General features: G+C 43.4%; 1 protein-coding gene across 1 annotated transcript in view; it reads right to left on the bottom strand.

The window, feature by feature from the left end:
* unc5b (unc-5 netrin receptor B) overlaps nucleotides 1-22,163 on the bottom strand; it is a gene marked incomplete at both ends in the record, with an annotated part of 42,190 nt that overhangs the window by 4,819 nt on the left and 15,208 nt on the right. The window contains 7 exons of the mRNA XM_079230001.1: nucleotides 2,330-2,362; nucleotides 4,334-4,498; nucleotides 5,004-5,171; nucleotides 5,682-5,859; nucleotides 6,885-6,988; nucleotides 7,473-7,616; nucleotides 7,946-8,176. Coding sequence (XP_079086127.1) covers nucleotides 2,330-2,362; nucleotides 4,334-4,498; nucleotides 5,004-5,171; nucleotides 5,682-5,859; nucleotides 6,885-6,988; nucleotides 7,473-7,616; nucleotides 7,946-8,176 — 1,023 coding nt within the window. The remainder of the gene's footprint in view (nucleotides 1-2,329; nucleotides 2,363-4,333; nucleotides 4,499-5,003; nucleotides 5,172-5,681; nucleotides 5,860-6,884; nucleotides 6,989-7,472; nucleotides 7,617-7,945; nucleotides 8,177-22,163) is intronic.

A 22,163-nucleotide genomic window follows, 5' to 3' on the forward strand; every position in this document is an offset into this window, starting at 1 on the left:
GACGTGTAAATAAGTTATTGTTGTCCAAGATTGGAATTTTTAGTTGGGCTTTGGGAACTGTGACAGCACTTCTAAATATACCAATACTGACTGTTTTAGTTTTTTTTACATGATTATTTATGATTACTGGAAATATAACTAATAATCCAGGGTTGTAGCACTTTTTTTATATGGACAGTCTTAATTTAATGTAATTCTTAGGAGTATCTTAAAACAATACTGACATTTCCACATATGTATATTGTTATTGGTTACTGTGATTGTTCCTCCGGTCCACGCTGGGCCTAAAGAGATCCCTCCTCAGGGTGATTCCAATGTAAGTGAAGGGAGGACAAAATCCACAGTCCTTCTTCTGTTTAAAAATGCATTAGATGAAAGCTAATGTGACGCTTCAGCAGTCTCAAGTAAAATCAATGTATATCTTAAATTACATTATTTTTAGTTCCTAATTACTTTTCTGTGTTACTTTCAAACTATCACGGCTCAGCGAGGAAACACTGTCCGGGAAAAAAAGGAGATAATTAAACCCTAAAACTGTAACTGTAGGAAATAATAGGAATCCTATTTAAGTGGATCAGGTATCAATAGGCCATGATGTAACCAAAGTTACTTTGTCATTGTCATTATAAAATGCACTCTTTCTACGAGTGATTTAGGCTGGCATCATGTTACCTTATAAAAAGTAAGCCAATGCAGTCAGTATTTTAAAGTTGGAAGAAAGAGAGCATTGGTTTCTTCTACTCTAGCTAAAGCTACTGTTTGTTGTTCAAAGAGATCATCGAGGTAAGCAACTCTCTTGGCCTGCAGGGCATCTGACAACAAAAGTCTGCATGGATCGAACTGGTGGAAGTTGGGTGGTTTGCCATAACTTCACCTGCTCCCTGTTGGGCTTCCTATCTTTTCTCCTGCTCAGTGATTGGCTGTGACTTGTCAGCAGGGACACCACAGCCTGCTTAGGCCCGACTGCCCAACACTAGCAGTCATACCCAACTCAGACACATGAGTCATTCACACCCGAGCAGCAAAAAGGAGCAGACAATGAGCAAGGTTGGTGGGAGACAAAGAGGAGTAAACAAGAAGAGGAGGCAGAATAAACAGAGGAGGAGAGAGCTAGAGGAAAGGCAATTTGGCAAAAGGGATAGGAAGGAGTTAGATAAGGTTGTGATTTGTTGAGAGGACAGACGGATTATAAGTGTGGTGATGAGGAGAGGGGAGATAAGGATAGCGGTGCTTTAGGAAAAGGCCGACATTAAAAAAACAGGAGAGGGCGAGGAAGAAGTTGGAGGAAACCACAGACACTACAGAGCAGCAGTGAGAGCAGGAGAAAGGGTGGAGGAGAGGAAAGCCGGAGGCAGGCGGGCTGGCAGAGGAGAGCTCCCGTGCTCACGTGGCGCGATGGAACCAAATCCGACAGCCATCCGCACTTATTACCAGAAACGGAACAATAGCGAATTAGGTGCATTACCGTGGCTGCTCTACCCTGAGCCCACGTCACATTGAGCTAGAGGAATTACCATCAGTACCCATATAAACTATATTACAGATTAACAGAAAGTCAGATATAAATCGACTGTTTTCTTCAATGAAGTGCTATGCATCCACCTCATAGCCTGTGGATTAATGGGTCTCAGTTTAGCGACACGCCATTTTGCTCCCTTCATAACAGAGCTTGTAGATTTGTTTTTAGCACACAGGGTTAGAGCCAGATTAACTGTTTTGTGGCAATTTGTTTAATTACACCAACAGCTATTAATCATTTTGATGTAATTGTATCTTTTTCCTCCGTTCAGTTTCAGTGAATCATCATCAGAATCAGACTCAGAATCAGAATCAGAAACTGTTTATTGCCAAGTACGTTACACATACAAGGAATATGGCGAATGGTGCATATATAACAATAAACACAGTGCAATAGTATAAGACATAATTGAAAAATTAAAAATATGAAAATTTACAATAAAATATAGTAAACAAACAAACAAACAAACAAATATGAGTCAGTTAAAACAAAAAGTTATGTAACCATGATAACATGGAGCCAGCTCAGAAACCTATGTTACACTAGAGGAGACGGGGTTACAACACTCATAAGAAGGCTTGACAAGAAGGTGAGGCTCAATCTGAGATGACAACAAAGTGAATCACTCAGAACAAAACGCTGCACACATTCAGCGACTCCTCATCTGTATGAGCACACGAACACACACACACACACACACACACACACACACACACACACACACACACACACACACACACACATACACACACAGAACAAACATAAGGTATGAAACAGAGAAAGAGTGAAGTCATGGAAAGGTGAACTTACGATGGCTTGCATGTTCAATAGAAATCTTTTTATCTGTTTGAACAGAAGAAATAAAAACAAGAGAAGAAGAAAAGAAAAAAACACAACAACATAAAAATGGATGGACTAGTTGTTATGCAAATGAAAGATACAATAACATAATACAAAGCAGAAACGAGAAAGTAAACAATAGCTCATCAATATGAAAATATAAAAGGCGTACTGCAAGAAAGAAAACATACTTTATATCTAAAAATTAATAACTTCTTCTTGAAATGCATGAGAATATGTGGCATTGTGGATTGAAGTTTAGCATAATTGTTTATATAATATACAAAAAGAGAATAAATGCCAATTGGAAATGACTGTGAAAGAGATTAGGATCATTTGGATGAATGTTACGTTAAAGTCAGGCTTAAAAATGAACAAGGACGCTGGTGTTGTATGGTACAAGAGGGAAAATATGCAGATTAAAATCTGTTTCTTATAAATATACCCCACAGGGTATGTTATCACCTTCATCATATGAAAGAAAATCAACTCTATCCTGACAGGAACAATCTTTTCCAATTGAAATGATCCCTGAGTGGGTTGATGAATTCGAAACCGCCTGTTGCCACTTACTAGATCTCAAACCAAATAACCTTCTCTCCCAAGGATCATCAAAACATCAAATGGTTTCCTCCAACTTTTCCATTCATTCATTCAGCAATTAGCAATTAAAGCTAGGATGCAGCAGAGATGATGGTTTGTGGCGTCTCAGAGCATTTTACATTTATGACTGGGTTATTTCAGTGGCCCTCAAAGGGATTGAATATGAGTGAGTCATTAGAGTCAGCCGTTGTTTGATGGACTAAAGTAAGGTCGGACATCAGGACAATCCGTAACAACAGAATAATCATATTATTGTGCTTGGAAAATAAATACATAAAAAGTCAGTAACCTCTACTGAGCCAAGTGATACATGTACAGATGTCCAACAGCACAGTGCTTCCCCTTTTCCATCTCTTCCAGAGCCACTTGAGGGCATGTTTTCCTAACAGCCTCTTGAGAAAGCGCCACTCTGACAAACCAGAGAGTGTATTTGTCTAATCTGGCTGCTCCATAGAAGCCTGTTTATGTCAAGGCTTGCATGCATGTCTTATAGAGTTGAAGCACTGTGTGCATATGATCCCCATTCCCCCTCCCCTCTCGTTGCACGTGCTTTTACAAGGATTGTCTGCCTGCTTGGGTGTGTGTTGGTTTGTGCATGTAAATGTTTTTAAGTGTGTACTTGAATATATCTCACTGCCTCTGCGGATGTGCGTCTCAAAGACTCTAATGTGCTGTCAGCTGGATTCTTCCCAACTCATCACAGGCTGCACATTGGGTGTCAGTGTGAGTCTAACTCACTCTCATATGCTCTTCCCTGTGCTAATTTTTTTTCGACTGGGTTGTGTCATGCTCGCATCCCACTCCATGTGCTCTGTTAGCCTGCACTTGCTTCTTCTCTTTCTCTCTCTCTCTTTCTCTCCATCTGTGCTCTTTAGATGTGGATCACTTGACTTCTCTCTTTGTGAACCCAAATGTTGCCTTGTTTTTTTCTTCTCTCTCTCTCTCTCTCTCTCTCTCTCTCTCTCTCTCTCTCTCTCTCTCTTTCTCTCTACATCATTTGCTCGTCCACCACGCTGCAGTGCCAAATCACCTTGGAAATCCAGTTTTACACAAAATAGTTTGGGAATACAATTCACCTTCAGAAACTGTGAACTACGAGAAATATCACCACCTGCAACACTCACGATTAACAATAAAACCACCACCTGAAGCAACACATTTTCCGTTAGGGAGTTGGCCCTTATAGATACGTCGGATACAGCTGTTTCTTTTAGATATTAGATAGTTGAACTATGTGCACTAAAACTAAGTTCTTAGTTAATCAGTGACTTATTTGCATTAACTGAAAAATTAGGCTATATTACAAACAAACATATTACTCTTGACATTTAACAACCTCCCCAGTTCAAACCCATTGCTCAGGGGACTTACTCCGTGCACACAACCCCTCAGTGCAGTTTTTGCTCTCCATCATACTGCCACTGCAGTGCTTTCCTCCATTTCTAGGTGGGGGGGCTTGGCACTCGCGACTGCGCCAGTGGGTGCACTCTGTCCCACAGGCGGACCACTTCGCCCAGTCTGTCCAGCCTCCGTCCACTGGAATGAGACAGCAGAGATGTGAGTCATTTTACAGCTAACCAACGGCTACATACTTCCAGCACTGCAGGTTGAGGGGAATCGGGCATGCATTCATAATGTGGCGCAATGCATATGATGCATATGTAATGTGCATAATTTTGTAATTTGCAAAATGCATTCAATGGTATGTTTTTAAATTGAAGCAATGAGTGGCAGAATGGTGTGTGACGGTAAATCAGATAACACAAATCAGATGTTCCTGGTTTACTTTTCATGATAAAATCAAAGCAGCTACATGACCAAAAGCTATTTTGTCTTGTTGGAAAAATGTTTTTGCATTGAAAACATTTGGGGTTTTCCAGCATTTTATGTTTCATTTAATTTCATCCTGGCCTTTCCTGCAAAATACCCTATTTGGGAAATTCCCTGATATTTCAGTGCTTGACTACTTTGTCTGAAGCTTGACAGACTTTGTCAGACTTTGTCTGAAGATAAATAATACTGATGAGTATGTCATCTTCACCTGAGCAAAGTGTGGTGCAGGTCACTCTCTGGAAGGGTGGGCCTTCACAGAAGGCTCCTCCATTCAGAGGGGCCGGATTGGTGCAGCTGCGTGTTCGTCGCTGCCAGCCCCGCCCGCACCGAGCATTACACTCTGACCATTCAGTCCAAGAAGACCAACCTCCGCTTACTGACAGAGAGACAGACAGGCAAGTCTGGCAGTTAATACCGTTGCCATCTTTAACAATAATCAGTATATAAACACCAAAAACAAGATTTTGCTGATATATGTGATGTAATTTACAATATGAACCTTTAGTTTTCCATTCATGTCTTTACCAGATCAATCCATTCTCCAACTGCCAACCATTTTTATAGGCTTTGTATATTCAGATATTAGTTCTTATTGATAGTTCAAAAAAGGATGGTGTTTTCCAAATATATATACCATTCAGCATTTTCTTATCTTATCTCATCTTATGTGAAAGTGCAATATTAATAAAGTTAATTGAGTCATTTAATGTTTACATTTTGAGCTGCTAAAGTATCTAATTTTGCAAGTCACCTATTATCAGGTAACAGTGCATCGTTAAACCAATCTGACTAGCCACACATGGATGATTTTGATTACTGTGTTATGTCATGATTCATAGAGCAATCTCCCCAAAATGGAAGAAAAGGAAAAACATGTTTGTGTTACCATATACAATAAGAGTCGCCGTGCTGCTGCGTCTCTTGGCCACCACGTTGCGAGCCACACAGGTGTAGTTGGCTGTGTCAGAGAGTCTGGCCTGTTTGATAATCAGATCGTGATCGATGGTGATCAGGAAGTTGTCCTGCGATGGATCTATGACGTCCTCGTTCTTCAGCCAGTCCACCTGGAGAGAGGCAGGCACGCACACAAATACTATAGTTATAGGCTATTCAGGCAAAGTGATGAAATGAATGAAAATAGAAAAAGTAACCACAGCAGCCACCGTTTTAGTTGAAAATAAAAACAAAAGAAAAAACATCTGTACTCTCGAACCTCTGTGTCAATGATGGATTCTTTGAGTTATTTCAGCAGATAACTCTTCATATAAATTATTGTGTGTACGCATACACATGAGCCAGCACACCACAAACAGAAGTAAAAAAACCCACTATGAACGAGTATTTAGCCTTCACAACACGCTTCAATGCTACAACCACTGTCAATATTTAAGCATTTTTTGTTTGTTCTTAGAAAATATAATTTGTGGCTCACATAAACTCACATTTATTCTGCGACATCCTCTATACTAATGGATATAATATCTTAGCGAACAACCACAAGTAATATCTTTATCATAAATCACATGCTAAAATATTTTTTACGGCACACAATAACATGTTATTTAACCACTGTAATGAACAATACAGCCTGGCAGAACATAAATGTTTACTTGAATAATAAAAATATAAATTGATAAATTATTTGTTTTCATTTTTTAATATATTGTTGCACGACGGTTTTATGTGAGAAATAAAACTATTTGATATAGCGGCGTTCAGTTAAAGCATCTTAGTGTTAAAACTTGACACAACGTGAATTTATGCACAGCCTTTTTACCATCGTTGCTTACATATTAATACTGATCATTATACGTTTTAGGGAGTTTTTTTTCTTGATGTTGCCACGTTACTGGATAGACGTAAATCTCTCAAACTCAAATGCCCTTTACTATACTGCCTTTTGCATCATGTTTATGTTGCTCTATAACTTATTATTTAGAGCTCCGCTTTGTTGTCTCCATTGAGATATAGAGCTATTCAAAATACAAATGATCTTGCACTATTACCCTTCAGTATCATGAACACAAATGTATAACCTCTGAAGTGATAGAAATGCAATGAGAGTAGGGATGAGGCGGTAGAGTTCTACCTCGGCAGCGGGCATGCCTTCCGGGGGGCGACACTGAAGCAGCACTTCCTGTTCCAGTCGCACCTCCCTCCCCAGTGGCTCCTGCTCGAAGTTTTTCCTCAGGTCTACAGGGGGCGACACAGATGTAGTCAGCAGTTAGAGAAGGCTGCCCTGTGACAGCAGTGAAACCCTGTGACATTGGCTGTCACACACACACACACACACACACACACACACACACACACACACACACACACACACACACACACGCAACATCCTCAAATATGTCTCTTTGTCTTGTTTTTTCCCTTCATACCCTCATAAACATGCACAGTGTCAATCACACTATGGCACCCATTTCCACGAGGGACTAAGATGGGTAGCTACAGCAAATTTATTTGCATATATACTTAAGCTGACACATTTCACATTTGACAAGCAAAAAGTCCAAAACACTTCAACAAGCTCCCTTTCTCACATAAACAAACACACACACACACACACACACACACACACACGCGCACACACGCGCACACACACACGCACACGCACACACACACACACACGCACACACACACACACACACACACACACAGCCTTGGTACTGACATGCAATGCGAACGTAGGCACGGTTGCTCTTGGTGGTTCCAGCAGAGCTCCAGGCCACACACTGGCACCAGTAGTCCTCCAACCCAAATAGCTCCTCCACCTGAGTCCTCGCCACCGAGATGTCCACCTCCCGCACCACCAGACCTGAGCAGAGAGAGAGAGAGAGGAAGAGAGAAAGAGAGAGAGAGCGAGAGAGAGAGAGAGAGAGAGAGAGAGAGAGAGAGAGAGAGATACACACACAGAGAGAGACATAGGCCGAGAAAGAGAGAGAGATATTAGTGGGACATAATTTTCACTGTGCATATAAATAATGCATTGGCTGCAGGCCAAATGCAGTTAACGTGCACATAAAGTCCTATGGGAGCTAATAGATTATGTAGTTGAAAATTATGTTTGTATTGACTATGATGTTTATGTCTGTGAAATACTAGGTGACATTACCATGTGTGTGTGTGTGTGTGTGTGTGAATTACCAGTGATCTGGTCCAGGCTCTCTCTGGTGACATGATCGTTTTGATTGACCCATTCTCCGTTACATTTGAAGTAGATCTGGGTGGCTGGGGACGCCCGGCACCGTAGCTGTACTGGACGGTTCTTTACGATGAAAGCGTCCTCCGGTTCCAGCAGGAATTCTGGGAGAGGTTCTGCTGGTGCCGATGGGAAGGAGTCAGGGAGAACCTCGGCCTCGCTGTAGTCGCTGCTCTCTGAAAAAAGAAGAAGTGATTTAGATTCCCTACAATGGAAAGACCTGACTTATAGTGTCTGCCTGCTGGAGGCGTATTCGAGCAGCGCAGCCAGACCCCATCAGTATTCTGATGGCTGCTCTGTAGGTGACCCCGTGCCTTGACCTAACAGTTGAGGAAGTAAGAAATAAACAAAATGACAAATGTATGCCTCAGGGATCAATAAGCTACCAAACACCTAAAAGGAGTTTAGGTGTGTATGACACCTTGTCTCAATCCAGCTTTCAGCAGCAAATCTGTCAGCAGTGTTCCATGGTATACAATAAGGCAACACTGTTTGTGTATTTCAACATTTAAGGTGTTGACAGTTTGCACTGTAAATGGAAGGGCACGGTGACATTTTGCATTGCAAGTAATCTGGTCAATGCAGGCCTCCTGCTCTGGTCTCTCTGGGAGAGTCCATGCCTCTCAGCTGGGGAGGAGAGCTGCTGACCTTCCATGGACAGGTCCTGTTGATCGCACATTATCCCCTGACATTCTCGATGTGACAAATTCCTCCTGGCAATGCTGCCAAGAGCTTCTCCTGGCAGGAAGGACACAATATTTCCGACCTCTTCACTCTGACGTGCTACTTGAATAATCATGGGTTGATCCCAGGCAGTGCATCATTGCTGCAATGTCATTGGCTAATACTAGTTTGCACAGCAGTAGATGGATTTAAGTATATGCACTGATAGCATTGCTATGTATTTACATTGCTTTTGACAGGACTTGTCAAACAAATCACATCTCCAGCTGTTGATCCTCGTATAGGGCTGCAGGATGGCAGACTATGATGCAAGCTTAATCCGTGCCATAACTCCATTTGTCCATCCACTGAATTGTATCCGTGTGCGTTTGAGCAGAACACTGAAGCACTGGCAGACTGGCAAAGACCGTGTCACGTGATTGCAGTAGCCTTTGGCATGAAGAATAACCTGACGACCGCATAGCTATAATGATCTGCCTGGAACCTGATATGTATAGCACAACACCTTTCCCCTTGGGGATTAATAAAGTATATACAGTATATATATATATATATATATATATATATATATATATATATATATATATATATATATATATATATATATATATATATATATTTCAAAGCAGGTTCAAAAGCAGGTGCCAGAAATTCTTTATTGTTATGCAATAAACCAGTGGTTCTCAACCTTTTTTCAGTGATGTACCCCCTGTAAAATATTTTTCCAGCCAAGTACCTCCTAGCATTCTAAAAATTCTCATTATCACTTTTTTGACTCGGGTAATACAGGTTCTTATAAATTGTTAAAGGATCCAACCTTCCAATACAAAACCTTGCTCTGCTTATGAAAATGAGCTGAATTCAATAAGCATTAAATAGAAGTCAGGAGCAGGGTGCAGAAGATTGACAGGGTCGGCTCCAGTCAGTCGATGCCCTAAAGGTGTGGGGATATACAGCCCAGTGCTCTTTCTTCCCTTGACTTACACGCACAATTGAGGGCAGTACTAGTGGCGCTACAGTTTTGAAATATCATTCTCTACATTCAGACAATACAGAAAGAAGTGTAAGGGCAAATGCGGCTACTTTTCCACAATGAGACTTAAGGCGGACAAATTTGCTTTGTTCAGTCTTCAAAATGTATCAAGCCCAACCTGATCAGTTATTCTACAGCCAGGGAACAAGAAAAACTACTTAGAAAGATACCATCTCCTATTTTAAGAAAGGGACAGCTTCCCCAGCCCTATCCCACTGTTTTCCCTTGACAGACTCTGAGACATTAGGGAAAAGAAAGAGGAACACTGAGCATGAAGGAAGTGGGTAAGAAAGTTCTGTCGTGATTCAGACCAAGGCCAACAGGGAGTTTGGGATTCAAGAGGCGGTACCATCTTCAGATATAGGGACGGGGCCATCTTTTGACCCAAATCTCTTCCATCAAAAAAGGGCCGGTCTGAACAAAAGAAGCTGAAACAGCACAGCGCATTGCCTGGTAGTGCTCTGGCCACAGGACAGGCAGAAAGGGCAACAGCTGCTCGAGGCCCGACAGCCGTCCAGGATGAACCCGTCATCCTTAATCTGTCGCTGTCCATCCTGTCTCGACCGCAAACACATCCGTGTTCTTCTCCAGTGACTTCTTCTGGAAGAACCTTCCACCAACTACATTTGTTCCCTCACCGGTGACCTCAAACTGAACCATCACCACTGCAGCTTTCACTCCACTCTGACCCGAGTGCTGTACACTAACAGAGGATGACATGATATAAGTAATGATATAATATAACCACTCAAAATGACGGATGAAATATCGTGTGTTTTCATCGACCAAATCTGCTTATTTATTACTTGTAAATGTGTTTTTCCAAAGATGTTGTACATTATGTTTCCCATTTTTATATCTCACCAGAGCAGGGCTCGCAATGAATGTTGTGCATTTACAGGTCATGTTGTACTGGATACACACAATGAATTTGTTGACTAATCGACTGAATCGACAGATCTGTAAATTAGTTACTCCACAAAGAATCATGCACTTCACACACACACACACACACACACACACACACACACACACACACACACACACACACACACACACACACACACACACACACACACACACACACACCTGGGAGATGTCCACACATGCAATTATGCAATTAAGCATGTACAATACTACAACTAGGTAAACATGCAGGTAAAGACAAACAAATGTGGAAAATGAAAATTAACAGGTGTCAAAGTGATACTTAACCATGACCATCAATCCCATATATCTCTGTGCGTCTCTCACAAACCTCTCCTCTCCGTTTTCTCTCCTCACACCTCCTTGCTCTCCTCTTACGAAGCTGTCGCCTCCAGTATTTCAGACTTTGAATTCACAGTCAATAAACAATTGTGTTGCCCCACCCCGCCCCTCACCCCCGCTCTTTCCCTTTGTCCGGCATTGATCGTTGGTGTTCAAACATCGGCTAAAAAAACACAGCCTGTCACTCTTCAGGCACAATGAGAGGGGGCACGGGGAGAGAGAGAGGAAGGCAGAGGAATAATGGCAGCAGAGACAGACAAACAGGGAGAGACAGTGGTTCAGACGGAGACAGAATGGGAGGAGAGTGCTGCACACGATGCAGTGTGTGTGTGTGTTCTGGGGCCTGCACTGAGGCACAGTTTAATTAAAACACTTTTGGATGACAGAGGTAGGAGACAGACAGACAGCGTCTTTCTCTCCCTCTGTCTCTCTCTGGGATAATGGAGCTGGGGGTTTAACGTGGAACCTGTGTTTTTGGGCCAGCATACAAACATCCATCAGAGCTCAGCAGCCGGCAATTTGTGCAGAATGGAGGAAGACAAGAACTCTTTGCCGTGCATCACAGCAAGTCTTTTATTACTCTAATGACAGACAGCAGACAGCTAGAAAGCAAACACAGGCTTCTGGGTATTATTTTACAGAGCACAAGATCGCAGGAACACACGCACGTAGACGCAGACACCAGATGACAACCTATGCTTATACAGTACATTCTCACCCACTCGTATATGCTAAACTCAGATAGCTGAAGGAGTCCCCTCCTTCGGTGACTGTGTGGCAGAGTGCGGAGCTGCAGTTCAATGTAACCGAGAGTCGGAGTGACAGCGGTGGTGCGAGGCCACACTAAAAAGGCAGGACTGCATAGGAGAGAGAAAGAGGAATTCTGGGTAGAGGTGACAAGATGGGAAGACAAGAAGGCTGGCCAAAGACGGGTCAAGAGAAGAGACAACAGAGCACACACACACACACACACGCACGCACGCACGCACGCACACACACACATACACACACACACACACACACACTGTCATAATAACTGTCAAGGAAAAGGCATCACAGCAATGTCGGTCTTTGTCTAAACCTGATGTGGAAACGGTTGTTCTTTCTGCCCTCTGTCTTTCTCCACCCTCTCTTTTCTCTTGCCTATCATTCTCTCTCTTTCCCCACACACGGAATACTGTAATTTTCTTAGCTCCAGCGCCTCTAGCCAAAGTGGAATCTAAAGTGTCAGTACTTTATTATTACCTTTAGAGAGTTAGTCATGACTGTCCCCTCCAGAGCCTTCGCTATCCCAACACTGTTCTCAGTGGGGAGGGAGGGGGGTGAAAGAGACCAAGAGAGAATAAAGCATTGGAAGAAGAATACTTTGAAGCAGCCTAACAACAGAACAACACTCTAAAAGACATTGGGTCAGGTTGTGTTTGGCAAGATCAGGAATAATTTTTTTTGTAGGTGTCCTATGAGGTCAAAAACAACACAAACAAGAGTACAATGTCCCACCTCCTCCCTTCTGCTTTTCAGTTTGGTGTCTGACGTTGGGAGTGCTTTTATTCTGGCCCTCCTCTGACTCCAGTCCTCCTTCCCTCCTCTCCGCTGGATTCAAAGCACTTTGTGCAGCTTCACTAGACTTCGAATGACATCCTACAGCCTTAAACACAAACACACACGCATAGAGAAAGACCATAGCCCACAGCTATGAGGCTCAACCGGTTCTCTGAGTCCCTTAAGGACAAACAGCTGTGAGGAAAGAGTCAAATATGACAACACGGCTGGTGACGGAGAAAACAAGGCCAATGAATAGAGTGATCAGCAGTCATCATGTAGCATTGATGGACTGAGCATATCCATCATCCTCACCCAATCAACCTCATTATCATCATTCTTGCAAGCAAGCCCTAAGGTGGAGTCACACGTGGCACGTGGAGGCAGGTCGAAAGAGACAGAGATGGATGGGGGTAGACAGCCTCTCCTTGCCTTCCTTAAAGGACAATTACATTGAGTGATTGATATTCAGACTGCCGGAAAACTACTCGCTACAGGAGGATAGAGAAAAAAAAACATCGGGGAGGGAAATAATGAAGTGAGGAGACGTGGAGACTGGAAAAAAGCAAGTGTCTGGATTTGGACGGAAAAATCACTGAACGTGTGAGTGGGACAGTCCCGGTGTGAGTGTGTATGTGTTGGCATCAGGCGTTGCATGAGGCGACGCGAGTGCAGGTTGGAGCGACACAGCATCACTTCTCACATCAACAAAGGCAGACGAGGTGTGAGAACTCATGCGGTTAACCCATCTGACTGAGCGCACACACACCCGCACAAACACTTACTGTGTATAAGCAGCACTTTTGAGCAAGACGGGGGGGATCTGTCATCTTTTAATAGCAAATGAATGTCGTTCATTCACTAGTGGCTTAAAGACGTCATTATTTTTTATTTGATTATGGTTGCCGGTAGGCAACCAGGAGGCAGGAAGCAGATATTGACATCCTGCTAAGAGTGATACATATCTGACTTATAAAAGCCCTCCACACGTTGGCTTTGAAAGTTCTTGTTTGGATATTTTGATACTACCACCTAGATGTGCACCTGCGGCGGCTCCATGTGGCTCTGCAGCCTGTTTCTGTGTAGACTCACCATGGCGAACCTCTCTAACTAGCAGACTTCATGTCTCACACAGTCAGGCACACACATTCCTCTTCATGTCCTCCTTGATTCTTACCTCCCTTTTCTGCCTGTAGCTTTTTTATGTTTTCTTTTTTTTTGAAGATCAAAAGAAAGGGCGGGTATTTGAGAAATACACTTACTTGTCATTTTTCAGATACAAATAACAGTGTTTCATCTCGTGTGTCTTGCTCAGCAACAGGTCAAATATGTGTTTGCCTGGCTTCAAACAAACACTGGAAACTAGAGAAAGCTGATAGGCTACCTCCAGCATAAGACTTATAAAGAACGTACTCATTATATATTGTGTAATTTACAGATAGTTGCACATCTGACGCCTTTTCTTGAAGAATCACAGCTACAATTTCCCACATAGTGGAATTTCTAAATTTCTTTTGTCAATTAAAAGGAGGATTAGCTAGCAAGCACCTCCGGTGGTGCTGAGCAAATTATTACTTTGTCAATACACAACCCAATCTACATAAATCCTTATAAGTAATATTCTAACGTTTGTTAGTTGTATATAACAAATATTTAAAAATATTTGTTATATACAACATGAAAAATAAAAAAGCTTTTTGGGGTCTTGTTTTAACTTCACTATCTGTTTCTTAAGTGTGTACTATGAGAGGCTAACGCGTCCTAAACCACTTGTTGGACACACAGGGGAATTGTTGACACAATGGGACACAAACACTTGTTATAAATGTTGGTCCATTCTTTCCCTATAAACTGAAAAAACTGTTTGTTAAAGAGCTTGTGCGCTGCAACTTGTAAGTTCATCATAGAAGAGGAAATGTCATGGCTTTGGTTCCAACATGCAATTGAAGGTGTCTGCCGAGTGACTATTTCTGTGAAGTGTAAAACCTTGTCTGTTTCATCAAGATATGAGAGTGTGCATGTAATTGATTGATCACGGCACAATTGCAAGCAAATGCAAGGAAGTAAGAAAGATGGACGATCCATGTGAGCCAGAGAAAGAAAGAGGGATAGAAAAGGTGTATGTGCGTGAATGTGTAAGTTTGAGAGAGAGACACAGAGAGAGAGAGAGAGAGACAGAGAGAGAGAGCGAGAGAGAGAGAGAGAGAGAGAGGTGACAGGAAAGCAGATTGGCAGAGGGAGAAGACTGAGCAGGTGATGGAGATGTAGAGTGACAGAAATGCTTCGCTTGTCCATCCAGCATGTCCGGGTGGCATGAGGAGAGAGAGCAAGCATGAGGACATGATAGCGCACGTATACACACACACACATGTGCTCACACAGCGAATGCATTGGTTTGCAAGACCTCATTTACAGATCTGCTTGTGAATAGAATGGTGTCACACACTCTTTTAGCTGCAAGGTGTGTTGACCTACAACCCACTAATTGCAAATGAAGTGTGACCTCCTCTTTCTTAAAGGACTCACCTTCGGTCTCTCCTATAAACCCTTGGTGGTTGGTTATAACTACACTTAATCAGCCCTGTTGGAGGGTATGCCACAGGGGAAACTGACATACACACACACACACACACACACACACACACACACACACACACACACACACACACACACACACACACATAAATATGTTATCTAACTCTGTGGTAAATAAGACAGCAAACGAGGCCCAATGTCAGCAGTGTTCTACTGATAACTGGCTGTTTCACATGGACCCACACGACATTCAAAGTGTGTGTGTGAGAGGTAGGGCGGGCGTGTTTGTAACAGACTGTGGATTAAATATACCCCACTGTGTATGCAAGGGACAGCCTCCACTAAGTGAGATTGTGTGACTGTATTTTTGGATGTGTGGGAGAGTGTGACTGCGAGTGGGAACGCTAAGAGGATTTGCGCTTGTGTTGTTGCTGTGATCCCGATGCTGCTACTGTGCTTTTGCATAGACGGGGTGGGAGCCTATGTTGTGGCTGAAAGTGTGCACTATCACAGCTAGGGGGCGCCACCCCCCGTAGAGCTCATTAATCATAGCCCATCAGAAAGTGGCCCTGTGCTGTGTGGGTGTGCCCTGGCGACCACCTACTGCATGGGAACACAGACGTACACAAGCGGCACTATCAATCACTATCAGAGGGGGGGGAGAGGGGTGATGAGGCAGGGAGAGAGAGGACGGGTGGGAGGGAGAGGAGACAGAGTGAGTGAGACAATGTTGTTTTCCTATTATCCTTACGAAATTACAGACCAATGTCACAACTATTACTTGGCGGTCAAACTCATATGCTAGAATGAGACTCTGTGTGTGTGTGTGTGTGTGTGTGTGTAGACATAAGTGTATGTGTTGAGTGTAAGGCGCCACTGCTCGTCTGCTCCAGCACTGCTCAGCTGCTTGATGAGGGTTGCGCAGATCTACCCAGAGTGGCCGGTTGCCATGGTGGGTATTCACATGGAGCCGGCTCCTCTAGAGGCCCGTAGTCTACACAGCCATTAACTATGGTGCACACTCTGCAGCTACACACACATATTGTCTGTAGTCTGTCTCTCTTTTGCCACCTCACTTTCTCCATTTGGACGTCTTGTTGAAAATGTGTCCATCTCTGTCACTGATTGTCTCACAGTGACCGTGTGTGTGGGAGTCTGTGCGTATAGTGAATAGGTGAGCAGTACAGTGGGATGAGTGTTTGGAAGCTGGGGCTGTTTAAATGGCAATAATTACATGAGAAGATGAGCTGCATTCCTTCCTGAGGGCAGGCTGATTACAGGCCTCTCCTCTCTGGGCCCCTGTAATTACCCCCCCCCCCCGCCCCCCGCCCCCTCCCTCCTCACCCTAACCCCACTGTACTTGCATCGGCTCTGCCTCGCCGTGGCTACAGGCGAGTTCACCCCCCCCCCCCCCTTCTGTCCTCTGATCCACCTCTCTCCCAACTTCTACCAGGTCACTCTTCTGTCCTCTCTCATTGCTCCTCCAACTGATTGCTAGTCACACACGCACATAGACAGACTCACACTTAGAGACCACTCAGTGGACAAATAGCAGATGTGGCATCTTGCAGATAGTCCCTTAATTTTTTGCCAAAACGTCTCCTAGCCATTGAATTGTATCATGAATCTTTTCTTTGTATTTCAAAAAAAGAGAGACAGGATTCTGTATTATGCACATAGAGCATATATATATATATATATATATATATATATATATATATATATATATATATATATATGTATATATGTATATATATATATATATATATATACATATATGTATATATGTATATATATATATATATACATATATACATATATATATATATATATATAGAGCGAGAGAGAGAGAGAGAGAGAGAGAGAGAGAGAGAGAGAGAGAGAGAGAGAGGGGGGGTTGTTGTCAAATGCCATTCAATCCTGATGGCCACTCCTCGAGACCAGACTTGACAGCTTCTGCCTTACAGGTAAATTCCTCACTCTCACCCTATTTTTTTGTCTCCCACAAAAAGACACAAACAAAGAAAGGGTGGGGTTGCGCATGACCTCACACATACACAAACCTCAACAAAACCAGTAGGTCCACCCCAGGGAATCAGGAAAAACTGGCGACACACAGACAGTCTAATTACATGTCCTTCACCCAAACGCTAAACAATTGTTGCACCAACCAACATTCTGAGTCCCTCCTACCCTTTGATTTGTGCTAAAGCACATATTCAGCCCATCATTGAAGCTCTTAGAATTTTTCAAGATGCTTTGTTGTTCAAATACAAGTTTTTGTTGGAGATCTTGAGATATTGTGGTACTGTCACGTGGCCATACGTTAAGCCTTGCACGAACTGTGGTGTGAGAAGAATTGGCCGTCACAATATATGCGTGTTTTATTATTCGATATGACAACTCGGCTCCTTAGTGACAGGAAGAAGGCCGGATCAAACTTCCTGAACAAATCACATCAGACACTCTGAGCAGGTGATAATGAAGAGAGAGGAGAGTGTTGGGTGTCGGTTTGTAAAGCACGAAAGAGAACAAAAACATCACGGGGGGGATGGATGGATAAAGAATAAGAAGTCTTGATCTCTTTGAGCATTATGAAGTCACAGAGCAGGAGCAAGGGAGACAGAAGTAGGGATAATCGGGAAGAGAACTTCAGGGAAAGGACAAGAAAATGGGAGCCATGGAGAGGTAAGTACAGGTAACCCCGCTAATGTAAGGTGATGATGGAGGGAGAGCGGGAGGAGGGAGGAAAAGAGTGAGATTAATGACAAGACTGTAAGAGGGTAGCCAAGCTGGATGGAAAGGAAGCAAGGAGGGAGGATATGTGGATGGAAGAAGCAGGGGAGAAAGAGATGAAGAGAGACACAGAAACACCCCCTGGGTGCAGATCAAGTGCAACTCTCGATTGGTCCAAGTGTGTGTGAGTGTGTGTGCGTACCGTGGGCATTGGCTATGGTTGCCACGACTGCCAGTGCTATTAGAGATGCGTGCTGCTGTAATGTGTTGTGACAGAGGCTGATTCTTGTGACTAACTGCTTTGGCAGGAGAGCTCCTCTGTCATGCTAATGACCAGATGAGGAGATGAGCCGGATTGACAGCGGATCGACGGCCACGCACACGACTTCTCATACAACTCACACACAGAAACAGACGGTTCGATGGTATGTACCAAGACACGAGCAGACCTCCCCGTCATAAAAGTGTACAGTGCATGACACGCTGATGCAGACATCCCCGCTCACAAATAAGTAGTTACCAAGTCAATGTGACAGAGGTGACAACACACAATCAAACAAAGTGAGAAGAAAAAAAACAACAACAACACGTGCATGCACCGAGGCGCGATTCCGCCCCACACAAACACAGCGGGGTTGGCGTCACTCTGTTCCTACATTGCGTCCCCTTGCATCAGAGAAATCCCTAGATAACCAGTACACAACAAGCAACATGCTGAAGGCTGGCCTCTGTGTGTGTCTGTGTGTGAGAGAGACAGGGAGAGAGATGGTTTGTGAGCTTTGTACATTTGTGAAATGTACAGCTCAATGTACGTTTGAGATGAAGCGCTTTACTATTAAAAATAAATATGCTATGGCAAAACTATTAGCTAAACTTACTTCAGGATTACCAATGATTAAATATTGGCAATAATATAAAGTTGTTGGTTAAATTAATAAAATAGGTTCGGATGACATTGTAAAGAGGGACTCGTTAAAAACAGAGGATTTCAAGAAGATATTATTTAATAAAAGTGAGAATGATAGATAGAAAGAGACCCTGTAACCCTGCGAGGAGAGACAGAGGTAGAAACGAACAGAAGGAACAGAAAAGATTTGGGCACTAATAGGCTGAGAATCCATGTTGGAGCAGATGGATGACGAGAGGTGATGTGGCGATAGCGGAGGAGGACAAATGGAGAGGTAGAAGATAGAGATGAGATTCAATCTTCTCACCATGCAGAATGTTGGGGTCTTGTAAGCTAAAGCAGTCCAGTGCAGAAGCTAATGGTTGTTTTATCCCTTTGATCTTTTGCCCTCACTCCCTTTATACCTCAATTCATCATTCTCTCAAAATAAATTTCCCTCCCCGCCTCAACTTGGACATACAGTACTTGCTCAAATCCGGCCAAAGGATGAAAGGGAAAATGAGTGATATCCATCCAAACCTCTGGTTTCAGTGAACCAAATTTGGATCGATGCAGCATGTTTTTTATTATATTTTAAGTCCCCTTTCAATACATTTTTTAAAACTGGGGTTTTGTAATTTTCTAATAGTTATTGTGGTACTTTTTGTTTTTCCAATCCAACAGCAAGCAAGAGAAAAAAAGCGTTGAAACCCAGAGGAAGTAAAACATCAGAAGGAAATGTGCAGCTCAAGATAGGAAGGGGAAAACACAACACACTGACTAACAGGTAATCTCAGCGTAGTGCACCACCAAAACATAAAAGTAATAACTAAAGCACAAGCATCTCGCAGGCTATCACTTTAGGCAAGGACAACTTTTCCATATCTGGCAATCTCCGCTGCTAAAAGATTGTAAAACTGTGAGGACTGATAACTCTGCATTACGCAAAGGGACTGGCAGCATCACTGAAACATTATCTGCAACCTGGAAGGCCCGCGCGCATCTCTGCACGATTCTACAGATGTAAATCTCGTTATGCTTTAGGTCAAAATGTTGGTTTATTTCTCCTGTGGAATGAGTCAGCACTCGCGCAGCAATCAGTCATGAGGCTTTGGTTCCTGTCTGATGTCAAAGTTTTTCACTGCTCTTTACTGCAGCTTCTGGAATCATGTCCTTGACCCAGGGACAGGATGGTGACTGAACTGGAATGGAAAAGAAGACACCCCACAGCCTCGGGCCAGGACCAGTAGGTCTGGACTGGCAGGAATGGCGGTGATGGAGAGCATGACGAAAATCCCCTTGGCATAGATTAACAAAATAGGCGGCTGTGAATGAGAGAAAACAACGTGCTTGTGTATTTGTATGTAAGCTGCAACAGGGAGAGATGGATGGACAGAAGGAGAGTCAGAGTGTCACCCGCCAGACGCCGAGGGCCAACACAGACTGATGGCGACACAGAGTGGTCAGAGTGTGGGACACTGTGACAATAACGATGAGAGACTCTTTCCCAATCTCTCTGGCTTCTTCTCCGACTCTCCTCTTCTCCTCCTTCTCTCGCCCCCTGCAGCGGGCTGGTGCTTTGATCCACACCCTGACCATGTGTCCTCCTCTGGCCTGGGTCAAATCGCATCGGCAGGCAAAGTCTCTTGGTCCTTCAGACCCCACTCATGTGGAACTCCTTGGATGTCAGACAAACTCCCAAAGGTTTTTCCATGTTTAGTACCGACATATTCAAGAAGTCTTCACAAGAAAATGTGAGATATTGTAGGTCAGTAACTGTACAAAATAAATAAAAAAAGTAAGAAACTCGTGGGAAGCTTTCTGGGCTTGTGATGTAGCGAAATGACCAAAACACATCCATGTGGTGCGCAGATATCCAGAAACAGAAGAAGTGTAAGCAGGCTCCAGCACATTATCATTTATTTAACAAGACTAAGAGTCTACAGCCATGCTAGCGACTCTGTGAAGCTATACTTAGGCATAGCTGTGCTCTGAGCTAAATGCTAACATCAACTTGCAAACATGCTCCCAATGACAACGCTAACATGCTGATATAAAGCAGGTAAAATGTTCACTTTCTTTGTTTAGTATGCTAGTACTGTAGCACCAACGAACAAACAGACAGCGATCCCTTGGAAAGGATCGGGTCAATGATGGTCTCAAGGTTTTGAAAGTTGGCTTTAGTACCTGGACTAGACAAAAGGCGAAATAGAAGAGGCATACCCCCATTTCATTACCCAACTGGTTCTATGGAGCTACTCCGCAGACAGCAGATCGGATTGTGGCTTTATTGGGCAGCTTCCAAGTATGAATGTGTGTAGATGTGATTAAATAAAATGGAGCTAACGATAAAGGTTCAGTAAAAGGATGCTTTTTTTCTCTTTCTTGTGCTGCCATTGTTTTTTCCCCTACATGTAAAATTAAAATGCCTTAAAATTAAATGTTCAAAATGATCAAAAGTATAATTATCATATTTCTGTTCCTTACTCTGGATCGATGCCAGTGGAGAGAGGGGGGCACATGGCCGTGGCTCCCGTGGACAGCAGGGCTAACTCTCTGTCCCAGATCCCGATGGCCCTGGTCCACTGAACCTCTCACAAAACCGAGCCAACACAGAGTCACGACTCCTCCCTTGCCAAAAGCATTGTTTTGTGTACACTATGAAAAAATGTCTGACCTGTGCCCTTGTGTATGTTTTCCATACAGTCCTTTGTGTGCGTGGCCCGGCTAGTCACTCCGCTCTCTCCGTCTCTCTCTCCGGCTTCACCCAGCTGAAGCCATGGCAGCAGTGCTGGTTAAGAGGTTTGTGTATCCCATTAGGATGATGAAGAGGCCTTTCATCAGTACACTCCCTCCGGCCAGGCGCTGACAGGAGCTTTACCTCGACAAGCCTCTCAAACACACCGCTCGACATGAGACAGCACCCAGCGAAGAGGTCCGCAGGCGGTACACATACTCACTGACAAAACTCACTGCTTCTCACACACACAGACACACACATACTGTGAGCAGAGAAAAAAATGGAAGACTGGACCATTTTGTTGCTAACTTTTCATTGTCAGTCCAAAATCCATTTTTAACATTAGCCAACACGGTTCAGTGTACGAGAAGGGGAGACAAGAGGAGGCTGGAGAGGAAGAAAAGTCTTGACTAATTTTGACTCGGTGCTCTGCTCTATTTTTAATCAGTGCCAAGCGAAGACTAATAGTATAACAGCTCTGTCCAGATGGGCAAAGTAATTTTTCAAGTGGAGAAGAGCGGGAGGAAGAGGACCCACCGTGAGGACAGAAGAGGAACATAAGACGGGAATAGAGAGGGAGAAGACAAAGATGGAGAGAGAGTCCAAGCGAGAGAGGAAAAGAGTTGAGTGAGAGAGACAGAGATTGATAAAGACAGAGAGCGAGAGAAAAATGGAGACGGAGAAGCCACAGGAGCAAAGATGACCTGGATTCATAGGACCAGTATTGATTATTGACGA

The sequence above is a fragment of the Taurulus bubalis genome, assembly GCF_910589615.1.
Source record: "Taurulus bubalis genome assembly, chromosome: 14".
Lineage (NCBI taxonomy): Eukaryota > Metazoa > Chordata > Actinopteri > Perciformes > Cottidae > Taurulus > Taurulus bubalis.